Source organism: Vigna umbellata, chromosome 6 (genome assembly GCF_029865625.1).
Source record: "Vigna umbellata cultivar VRB3 chromosome 6, Vumbellata_1.0, whole genome shotgun sequence".
NCBI classification, from domain to species: Eukaryota; Viridiplantae; Streptophyta; class Magnoliopsida; order Fabales; family Fabaceae; genus Vigna; species Vigna umbellata.
The window spans coordinates 13455274-13467969 of NC_142170.1; the positions used below are offsets into that span (position 1 = coordinate 13455274).

A 12696-nucleotide genomic window follows, 5' to 3' on the forward strand; every position below is an offset into this window, starting at 1 on the left:
TACATTAATTATTAACATAGTTCAAACAAAGTTAAAATTATTATACTAATATTTTTTCTTATATTATACTAAAATTGAAATATATTAATATTTGTTGGAGAGTATTATTTACACTTTTAAATTATCACCCAAAATTAAAATATTTTTGCCTTTTAAAAGGGTCAAGAAGGTTTAAAAAGTATTGAAATTAAAAGTCAAGAATTAAAAGCCATGGAGAAAAATTCAAACTGAAAGGGCAGCATTTGAAGAAAAAGCCTCCCTAATAAAGGGCACTGTTTTGGCTCCCTCCATGATCAAGGGTCAAAAAAGGCAACAAAAAACTTATTATGATTTCTATATATAAAGCTTCTCTGAATATAAACTATGACTATTCATTCAACAAATTAAAAAATGAAAAAAAAAAGTATGAAACAGACACCAATGGTGACGTGGACAGTACTTTTGATTGGTAAACCGGACCGAAATCTAGGAAAAGTGAAAGAATCTAAGATGGACAACCTCGACACTTCAACTCAAGGTGTGTTGTGTGAGTGTGATCGATTATTTATATTATTATTGTTTATTTTTTATTATTTATTTTAAATTATTTCTGCAATTGTGGAGGCTGTGTTTGGTTTGGACCCTTATTGTGTTTTTTCTTTGTTTTTATATTTGAGCTGTGGCAAAGTGGAAGATGGTTTATGCAACTATGAAAGATAAATTTTAATTTTAAACAAAGAATCAATCAAAGTGATTTCCACGTCTCTCTCTGTTCTTGTATTTCTAGTTCCATTCTTAAACACTAAGAAACTTGCTACTAACCTTTTTGTTTTGTTTTGTCTGATTGATTATGCACGATAACGAAACAGCTGAAAAACAATGTTTTAATTCCGTTTTTAGAATGGAAATCAAACTCCATGGAAACTGAAGGTTTTAACTTTTTATGGGTTTTTGTAAATTGAGAAATCGTGTTCAGTTTTAAATTTTAAATTTATAATATATTACAATAATAACTTAGTTTTTGAGAAAATTATATTTACACTTTTTTATTATTGTTATAATGGTGTGTTTTATTATGAAATGTAAATATTATGCTTTAACGGGAGGGATACAATAGATAAAATTTAATTTTTTTTAATTGAGTACGAAGATAAAGATGAAAAGACACATATTTATCTTATTTTGATCTTCGTATTTTTATTAATATATATTTTGTCTTTATCTTAAATTATTAATATTTATATATTTGTTTTTTCAATTGTTTGATTTATTATTCAAAAATATATATACATGATTCAAAGGTATTTTTTCTTTCATCACAATTTTTATTATATTTTTTTCTTTTGTGTTTCTCAAATTTTATATCAATAAAATAAATTTTAAGACCCATATTTTTGGTATTTTATTCTTTAATATTTTTATTTTTTATATGTAAAAATTTGACTCTCAATGTCAAGTGTTCAATCACATAATTCATTTATTTACTAAATAATATAAAAGCTTATTATAAAAAAATATTAAAACTATCAACAAGATTTTATCAACATAAATAAATTTATTAATAAATTTAAATTGTGGATAGATTTTATCAATGGATTTTAAAATTTTAAATACCGACAACTTCTTTTTAATAAATCTATTTATAATACAAATTTCAATTATTAATAGATCTTTTGTCAATAAAATTTGTCAATAATTACATATATAAAATTCGTTAATAATTTAAAAAAAATTATTGATAAATTTGTTTGTCAATAAATCTATCAATAAAGTTTAATCCAACAATCTACTTTTTCTCTTTCGTTGTTCTTCTTGTTATGTTCTTCCTTCTCTCACACATTTCAATTCAATCCTATAATTTCATCAAATCAACTTATACCGTTATTCGATGAAAATGAAGATGAAACAAAAATCTTATACCCGTTGGATATGACTATGTGGATGAATTTTTATCTTAATAATGAATATAAGATAATGAAACTCTACCAACCTATTTTATTGTCATTGTTCCTGTTAAGTGATGTAAGATTATTAAGTGTATCAAAACAAACCTAAATATGAAGTGAATTAAATTAAAGATAGTTTAAAAACACATTTTATCTTCCAAAACTTCTTCTAAAAATAAAAATATAACAAAATACTAAGTTTCAAATAAAACAATGTTGATTGCAAAAGTGTTATCTAAACAAATTTTAAATAAAAACATTGAAACAACATGTGAAAATAAAGAAAAGAAATCCAAATAAATATTTTGATAAGGACATTCAATTTCAAATATACCTTTAAATATCTCACAATTAAATAAGTTCAATACAGTGAGTGATAGTTTTCTATTACTATATTTGCTAATGTAACATTAAATAAAAAATAAATAATAATACGAAGATAGGATGTAGGTTTATTTATAAGGACATTTTTTAAATAATTACGTTATGTAGGACTTCAAGATTTATTTGTTTGGTATAAAAGTATTTATATAAAATTAAAATAAGAATTTGAACACTTTTTGTTGGGGGAAGGGAGAGGAATTTGCATTTACAATGTCATTGTGTTGAAACTGCTGGACACGTTAGGCAACCTTAATTGCTGATATAAGACCAAAACAATTTCCAAACGTTTCCTTACCGAGACAAACCATTTCGAATAATAATAAAATAAATAAATGTTTAATAGCCTCTGAATAGTATCAATTCAGTTTCTCATTTTAAAAGTGTTTGAAATGATTTTTAATTATTAAATTTTATGTTAATAATATTTTTCTCATTAATAATCAAATACACATTTTAAACATTTTTAAAACGAGAGAGTAAATTAATAGTATGTAATAAAACTGAAATAAAAACAGCTATTAAACTTAAAATAAATTTACAATATATATAAATAAATATAATTCAAAATATACAAAAATCTCAACTTTGTAAAAATATTAATAACCCAAGTATATTTTTAAGCCAAGTGGATTTCTTGTCAACTGTCAGAGGTTTTATATAATAAAAATTAAAAATAATTTAATTTGAGTGAACAATATTGCTCCGACTCAATCTAACCTAATGAATAATTTAAAAACTTATATGGGTGGTAGTACACTTTCTTAACAATATATAATTTTTCAATCTGATATAATTCTGTATTAAACTAACAGCTTATTTTGTTCGACTTTTATAAATAAAAAGAATAATAAAAACATTGTATATATTTTAAAAGTTTTAGTCATATTATTAATTTTTAATTTCAATATAAAAATTTAGTAGATAGATCAAAACACATTAACATGTTTGAAAAATAATATATATTTTAAGTTTTATAAATATAACTATTATTTTACAAACCATACTAAATTTAAATTTATTGTCAAACAGATAAAAAAATAATATAATTTCATTTAATTTATAATTTTTTTAATCTGGCTTAATTTACAAAACGTTTCTAATATAATATAAAATAGTTGAATAAATGTGACTAAATAAAATTGTGTATGATTTGGACTTGGCAGGCTTCCTTCCAATGTGTAGTATGGAACACAATGGTATTGACAAGGAAGGGTGGGTGCAAGAAGCAAATATACAAAACAACGAAAACTAAAAGCAGGATATTCTCTTCACACCCCATACTTTATTCCTTGATTCCCATTAAATTACTATTTTACTCTTATTATAAGGAAGTCTCTGCATTCTAATATGGGCTTTAAAATCTGGAATAAGCACTAAATTGCATAATCCAGAAGTCAATTTTTTTCCTATCCAAAAGCCAACTTTTTTAAAAAAGAATGATGTATACTTCATATTCCAAACCTATTATGCATTATTTAATTTAGAAGTCAATTTTTCCATTAAAAATAAAGTAACCTCTAAATTGCACGACTTAGTAAACTTTCATATAGTCCAACGTAGGAGTAGCTCTTAAATCAATAAAAATATTTTAAATTATACAATTCAAAAATCATTTTATGAAAAAATAAATACTCTTCCCAAAATTATATACAGATTCTATAATTCAGAAAATTATAAATTATGTAGTAGAAGAGAAAACGAGAGAATAGGAAGAATGTGCAGGATTAATTTTGTCTATTTTGCACCCCATGGAGGTGGAGAAGGAAACCGGGGAGTGGCAGAAAGAAACCCCCTAATGCATATATATAAAAAGAGATTGATGCGATGAAGAATAAATGTGGGTGGTGATTCCTGAAAGATGACAGAAAGTAGCTGACAATACGCATTTGACTGCAGAATTCAAGTTTCTGCCATGATGTCCCCACGCATTAATTATAACATCAGAAAACGACACTTGCATTTCACACCCTTGACGTATCCAAAATGTGAAAGACACTGCTAAAAAATGTTTACCGTTAATAGTACAAAGGAGGCAAGAGTATGAAAGACAATCCTATATTTATTAATTTCATAAACGACTCTCATAAGATCATTATAACAAGAATTATAATGAAATGTACCCACATAAATAACGAACGATAAATAAAATTATACCACAACTTATTGACCTAATTGCCTAAATTTAACTCAATTAATACCAAGAATACTAAATAATAATTCCTATAGTACAACTAAGTTAGGCCAACAAGGGAAACAAAAAGCAGGGAAAGCAACATCAGAAAAATAAAATAAAAATTATTTTGAAATTAATTCAACTTGATGATTATCAACAATTATTCATTCTTGCTTTCTTTTTTCCAAAAGTAAATATTGGGTGAAGTTGATTGGCGTTTGGAAGTTATTGTCCTGACCAAGTGCAGGCAGAAATATGCATGAAGAAGAGGCAATGAATGTTTATGATGATTGTGGAGGGAGAGCTGTTCTTGGAAGTATGGAATTCGCTAGCTCTTCATTCACTTTCACAGGAAGAGGTGGCATTTCCTTCATCGCCTCTGGTGAATAATCATTTAACCTGAAAACACAAATCCTTTCATTAAAATGCCAACCTTGGATTATATATTCTTTCTACTCAAATAGGAAAGGACAGGCTAGCATTCATACACCGCAATATAAATATAAAAAGAGAAACAAATATAGCACTTACAAACAGAATAAACATAGAAACGAATAAAAAAAATACAACTCACTCGTTCACAATTTTAAGGATGTTGTCCCTAGTTTGGCAGAAAAGATTGATGTTCTCCTGTACCTGGAAACAAAAATCACCAACATGTTAGCTTTAAAACCACAAATAATACCCCTCAGAATGGAACCGATTACCAACAACAATAAACTAGAACATACAATCATGCCAGATTGTTGATTAAATTAACACAAGATATTAAACAAAACAAAAACACATAAGAGAAATTTTCGGCAAGTATATTCAAACAAACATACTCAGGGTACAATTACTTGCATTTACGTAAACTGCCCTTATTACATAAAGCATAGAAATGTTGTTATCACTCTCTGCTAATATAGGATATTAATACTTCATTCTCTGTATTTGGAATTTTAACTTAATCCTGTGATATTGCCTCCAGAATTAAGGCATTCTATTAATGTTTGCTTCAGTTATCCATTTGTGTGATAAATACTTGAAGAAAATATATACCGATTGTTATAAAATTAGAAAAATAACTAAAGAATATAATTGTTCATATCTATTTTCCCTTTGTTTTATTGCCCTTCAAGTTATAATTGAAGAAACCCGCGTCTGGACTGTAATTCAATTCTATTATAACCTGAGCACAGGTTTCTCGCATTACTAGACAAACCAAAACCTCAAATATGGCTTCCAGTGCCTCCGACAACATCCTAGATCTGAGAATTCTTGACGAAGACAAGAAAACACAAAAATGAATTGAAAGACCAAATTGCAATGAATTTAAAAAATGGGTGTGCAGAGAAAATATGTCAAAAGAGAACTAGGAAAAAATAAAATGCTTAACACCCACAGCCACACAGCGAATACAAAAGCAGTCATAAGAAGTCTGACTCAGAAATTCAATGTATGGTCAAGTGGTTTCGTCCACACAAAATAGGGAAAATCAATTAAAATTGTTGTCAGCTCACCTGGAAAGCAGAAAGATTTGTGGAGATTTGATTCAAGGCCTGTGCGTTTTGCTCTAATAGGTCACCGGTTGGACCACCAATTGCTGCAAAAAAAAAAAAAAAAAGAACTCCAAATTCAAAAACAGAAGTTCGAACGTTTAAAAAAATAAAGCGAGTACACTAAATTTTTCAAAGGCGAAAGAAGTGCCTGTAAGACATTGAGACACAGAAGCCTGCATTGTTATCTTTGCATGGTGCAAATCACATCCAAATTTATGAAAAAATTCACAAGGTATTAGGCTAAGTTACTGAACCTGTATAAGAGATGCCATCATCGTTGTCCATTGTAATCATTGGTGGAGCATAAGGAGAGACATTGGACCGAGCAGCAAAGTTAGAAGACTTTACTGCAGGATCAGAAACCCTTTCCTGGAAAGCAAATATAACTCGCTAAGCATCTAAAGTTCGATTGAACATCAATATAACAATAAAGAAAGAGCCTAGTGTTTCCAGTATTTCACAAATCCAATAACACTTAGTTAGATTTCTTCCTTTTTACTTTTCTTTCGTTCCACTTTCCTAGTATTTCATACTTCTTCGGTGATGCTAAATCATCACCAAATTTGAAGAGTAAAAGAAATGAGGGGACAAAATCCCATTCAACATTATTCCTGGTTAGAAAATTTAACACATACAATAAACAGTCTATCCCAAAACTAAAACAATAATAATAACCATCATCATGCAATTGGTGGAGCAATCATCACACGTTTAAAAGAAACATACTGAAAGCAGACTCAAATTCCATATGAAACATTCATGCAACATTTTCTCCTTGGAAATGAAACTTCTAGAAATCCGGTAATAGAAGGTGCAAGAATACCTAATGCTTAAATACTTTTGGATATTCAGATTTGGAAAATAGGGGATATTATTTTTATAGAAGCTACCAATGTTTTGTAAAAAGAAGTGGAATATATCACTTTGGTGTCATGACATGCAGCAAAGCTTCTTTTTGTTTTCTTTAGCTTTCTGAGAAAAAGGAGCTTCTAGATAAGTTTATAAGCTTTACAAATTTCAAAAGCAATCTACAGTCTTCTCAACAGTCATAAGCAGTCTACATAAGCACGTGTCCAGACGTCAGCTCTTGATCCACATAACAAAAGGATGAACCGATATGAAGACTATCAAGAGAATTTACCATGGAAATAGGTTATTAAAAACAAATTTCTTACTTAAATATGTATATTTTGAAACTTGAAATTAGGAGTCCCAGGGTCCCAGCATGAGCAAGCAAAAGGCACCAAGTATTGGATATATTCACCCACATAGATAGGTTCAAACACAACCAATATTCATAAATTAGAAGACATTTAAAAAGGCATCTCTATAGGCATGCATAAGAGTGGAACACAAAAACATTCTAAAAATTAATACAATAATTATAAGAGTATCCAATTAATGAAAGCAGTACCTTTTTATCTTTACTTTTCCGAGTTAAATTATGATCATCCTTCCTTCTCTTGCTATTTTCTTTCTTCTGCATGAAAATGAAAAATAAAAGTCATTATAAAAAGTGATCACAGACACTAAGTATAAAGCAATCCCAAAAATAACAGTAAGCTTCTTTATTTCTTTTTGCATTATATAAAGGGTGGGGAGCAATCAGTCTTTAAGAACTTATCAGAAAAAGTATCTCACACCATGCTAATGGCAGATCCAGTCATCACTGACTTTTTTCTTTTACAAAGCACAATTACGGTTAGTCCTGACGAATTTGACCAGGTATCTTACGTAATTCAATAAACCTAATTAAGAATCTTTCATCTAAGCTGAAGAACAGGTCATGAAAAACTCACAAGGGAGAGCATAACAGGCCAAAACCCGATCAAATTAATAAACGTATAGTTCCAATATGCAGTTGATATCTACCATGCAACAACATATCTAAGAATAGATTTTGACGTGTCCATCAAACAAGAAATTTGAACAAGCATGAGCTACCCTCATTACACCCTTGAACACTTTTATGGCAATCTTCTAAAAAGGAATCATGAAAAGGTGATAGCCTCCAACTTTGTAGATATATGATTCAAACCGATAAGAGATTGATGTACATACATATAGATATATGCTTATACCTGATGTAACAGCACCCTTATCAACTTAGGGGAGATAGTTTTTCAGAATGTCATAAACAACTTAAGACAGCAAAGAACAAGTATTTAACTTACATTCATCCACCTGACCCGCAGTGCTACATCACGAACTGTTTTATGCTGTAACTGTAGAGCAATCTTCGCATAGCGCACTATGTTGGATTCTGAGGCATACCTAAGAGGAGATATTTGGAATCTTCATTAATTTAATAACTAAAACTACCCATATAGAACTTCATAAATACACAATTTCTCATCCAAAGACAGGAATCAAATAGTACGACAACAAAAAGGAATTTACCGTGCAATCTAAGTACATAGAAAATCAAGCTTTTTTATTTAAGCAATAAATTTAATATCACTACTGATAAAGATTTTGAAAATAATATTAATTTCAAAAGGTCAGTTTCCTATGTTGTAATGATTTCAAATAGCCATCACAACCACGAGTCAATGATCGATTTATAGAAGATATCTCCACCGATACATATGACCCAATTCAGTTTTGGATTGTCCTACTTTCTAGTAACTCTTTGTGTAAATGAAGAAAGCAGGCATTTACAAGATGATGACATTAAAAATACAATATAAACATTTTATGAATAAAGCTCTGAACACCCACCCAAATCCGAAATTGGTTACTCTTAGACCCAAACTGAAAACTTAGCTGGAAAGGATTATCCATGAGTCCAATTGGAAATCAGTCTACTGAATTCATGAGACAGCTAGCATTTTGGCTCGTTGCAAACAAGATTTAGCTTTTCAGTTCACATTAGACTCGTTAGCTTATCATAATTTTTTAGTTATAATTAATAATAATAGCAGTAGTAGTAGCAGCAGCAATTATAATAGCAAATAATATTTTTGATTCAGTACTTAATTTTATGAATTTGACTGAATAATAAAAAAAATGAAATCTTCATTAATTAAAATTACAAAGTGGAACATAGTAGAGTTGAGGCTAAAATATTAAACTCAACTAATGTTTAAACTCAGGAAGAAATTAGCTCATTCAACTCGTTTTATAAAAGGAAAATGAGTTCGATTTGTTTATGAACTTGATATAGCCTAGAAAGCACACTTCGGTATAGAAAGCCACTTCCAATCACATAAAACCACAAAGATAAGATTTAGCAATTGCACATGTAAAAAACCAAAAAACACCCCCAATCTCCACCAAAAAAAATAAACACTCAAATCAAACACAACACAACCCCAAAAGACCAAACACAAAAACAAAAGAAAAAAAAATATACTCACTTGGAGAGTCCATCTTCGAGAATGGCTTGTTCTTCGGCGGTCCAATCGAGGGAGATGCCAGGGTTGTGCTTCATGGCGAGAGCCGCACCTGAAGTCTCTGGAGCAGAAGACGACACGTGCGTGTGTTCTTGATGGTTCCCAGATGGGTTAGCCATCGAAGACAAAAACGATAACCCCTTTCCTTCAAACGCCTCAAGTTTCAAACTTTCCACCTGTGGCCTATCGGAATTGACGCTTACTTCCCGCCAATTACCGTCACACGCCCAACACCATCGACCCAAACGAAAAGGGGAAGAAAAAAACCCAAAATCAAAATCGAAGCCAGAGAGAGAAAGAAGTGAAAGAAATAGTGGTAAGATTGAAGGAAGGAAATGGAAGAGAGAGATAAGAGAGCGAAAGCAGAGAGGGGTTTTTGATTGAAGGCGGAATTGAATGAAACTGCAGAGGGATGAGAGAGAGAGAGAGGGTATTATTTTTTTTTGAAAAAAAATTAAGAGAAAAAAAAAATAGTTGCCTTTTAAGGAATTAAGATTTTCTGCAACTCCTCACCCACTGGGCCACTATACATAGAATTTGTACGGGATGAACTTCTCATGCTACGCGCAAAATGACACTTTTGCCCTCCTATTTTCCATTTTGCATCTCACCGATATCTTTATTTATAAAAATTTTAATCACTCTTTTAAACATTAATTACAAATAAATTTCATCTTTAATTATTCATTTAACTTTTATATAAATATGCAAACTTTATTTATTGGTCTTAATATATTCTATTTCTAATCCCTTTTAAGTTCATTTCATCTAAAGCTGTAAGAAATAACTAAGCAAATTGTATATATAATAAATAAAAAATATTTTTTAAATGGACAAGTTAAACGACAAATATAAATAAATTTGACTGTTTTTATAAATTTTAATTAAATGATTTTATTTTTACGGATTATTTTTATAGTACTAGTCCGTGTAATAATTTTGACATCAATAAACTTCCACAATGAATACACATTATTTATTTTTTACATTTATTCTGTAATAATTTGTCGGCCAAATAACACTTTAGCCGAATAAATCTTCATCGCATTATAAGCTTTTTTTATTTATTTTGGTTTTAAATTTTACAAAATCTTTGCTTTAACTTTTGACTTTATAAAGTAGTATATTGTCTAGATTCTTTTTATCTAAACGGCATTTTTTTTCTTGTTTATTAATAGTATTAAGAAATAGATTTTTTTTTTCGAGGAAATAAAATAGAAATATTATAAAAGAATACAATTTTTGAGTAGATTCACTGTTTCATCTATATAGATTTGAGAAAAATAAAGATTCTGAAACATCCTTACTAGAAACAAAATAAACACAACAATGCATTTGAACATGAACATGAACTTGGGAGAAAAAAAAAACAAAAAACATGCACCATTACTTTGCATCTAAAAATTAAAATCGTAAAATTAGATTTTTAATTAAATATTACACAATAAATAATAAACATTATTAATTAAACAAAATAAGTTACGGAAATTTTTGTCATTTTATATTTGTATAACGTGGTTTATAATGTTAAAAAACAATACGATGTCTTCTTGCTTTTTATTATTGAGACGTGGTGTTTTGCATAGCAAAACCCTTTGTTTATTTTTCAACGTAATAATTAACAAAATCACAGAAATAAAGACACTTTCGAGTTTAATGAATAAAAAATAAGAGCAGTCGTTTTCTTCACAATTATTGAAAATGATATAATAAAATTGTTTTTTTATTGTTTCGTGTTTTTCATAATTAAAAAATAAATTATATATATATATATATATATATATATATATATATATATATATTTTATAAAATTAAGAAAATTTATTTGCAGCAACAACATAATAAAATGCTAAATTAGTAAATAAGTGTCGCATATTATAAAAAAATTACAACATTTATTGACTTTAAATGCAGAATTTATTGACTGTATTAATGATTAATTTCCGTTAAAATTCCAACAGTTTTTAATGAATTTTTTTTATTTATGAACTTTGAATTTAAGATTCTGTTTAAGGAAACTGGAATTAATCAGAAAAAGAAAAATTGTATACAATAATGTTCTATGAATGTGAAAAACAAATGGCGGTGGTTATGGGCCTATGTAGATGGAAAAAACAGCCCACTAAGTTTGCCGAAGAGATGACAAAAAGGAAGATTTTTTATTCCATAAATATGAAAGTTTCTCCTTTATTTTCTAAAATATTTCTCAATTGTATACTTTAAAAATAAAATTACTTTTCACAGTTTTTTACTTTTAGATTCATGAATTTTTAATTACATAATGTACACAACTTATGAATTATTTTTTGAATTATATAATTTAGTTATTTTTATTTTTAAATTACACAACTTATGATTAAGTATTTGATAATGTTATTCATCGTTTCATTGTTATTCTAAAAACAATAAACATGTAGTAAAAAATATTAAAAAAAAGGACAAATTTGAAGAGGAAAAAAATAGGCAAAGGGTGAATGGCATAATAATGAAGAAACAAACAACATTAAAGGTATGACAGTCCAATAGGAGTCAATCATTTGCACCGTCAACATCAAAAGACGTCAACTTGGAAGGACGAATAGTTCTATAAATCTTATTATCTATATTAAATAACTTACATTAAATTCGTTATATTGGAATTGGATTGAATTTCTTAAATAAAGAGTCGAATTTTTGTTTTATGAAACGGCTTTTTTTGGGAGAGATATTTCACTGCAGATAATTATTAAATTCCTTTTACAAATATGAAGAATCAGAAAACTCACCAGATGCATCACACTGATAAAAAGAAAAAACTACATGGAATGAGAAATGTAATAATGTAATAATGTAATATTACAATATAATATACTATTTATTTTTATTTCTCATATAGATTAATAACTTTATTTTTTTCATCTATAAATGAATGTCTAGAATGTAAAAACATACTTGTGTAATTTATATTATTAGACTATGTTAGTTTATGAACAAACTTATTTAGTATTTATTGTAAAATTAATACATGGATATACTCGTCTAATAAATATTCTTAGATTTTATAATTAATGTGTGAAATAATTCATCTAATATATTTTCTTATATTTGTTTGATAATTTTATTAAAAAATCCATCCAATGTATATCATTAAATTTGTTTAATTTTTGCATTGATAAACTCGTTTAATATTTTTTTTATACTAGTATAATTAATATACATAAAGACTCGTCTAGTGTGAATATTGTTAAATTTATGTAATGTTTTTTATTATATTTGTGTAGCATGTGTTGCTACAA

General features: G+C 28.0%; 1 protein-coding gene across 1 annotated transcript; it reads right to left on the reverse strand.

Annotated features, from left to right (window-relative positions):
* Nucleotides 1–4350: 4350 nt before the first annotated feature.
* Nucleotides 4351–9920, reverse strand: LOC124843326 (uncharacterized). The gene is made up of 7 exons (XM_047320051.2): nt 9386–9920; nt 8201–8300; nt 7441–7506; nt 6281–6395; nt 5988–6070; nt 5057–5118; nt 4351–4881 (listed from the first exon to the last, which is right to left on the reverse strand). Exons 1-7 carry the CDS (start codon nt 9538–9540, stop codon nt 4764–4766), a joined length of 699 nt encoding a protein of 232 aa, XP_047176007.1. The 5' UTR covers nt 9541–9920; the 3' UTR covers nt 4351–4763.
* Between the last annotated feature and the right edge of the window lie 2776 nt (nt 9921–12696).

Coding starts and splice junctions, on each gene's coding strand:
- LOC124843326 (XM_047320051.2), bottom strand. CDS start 9,540: ATGGCTAACCCATCTGGGAACCATCAAGAACACACGCACGTGTCGTCT. Junction 6,071..6,280: donor TGATGGCATCTCTTATACAG/GTTCAGTAACTT, acceptor TTTTTTTTGCAG/CAATTGGTGGTCCAACCGGT. Junction 4,882..5,056: donor ATCCTTAAAATTGTGAACGA/GTGAGTTGTATT, acceptor TTGTGTTTTCAG/GTTAAATGATTATTCACCAG.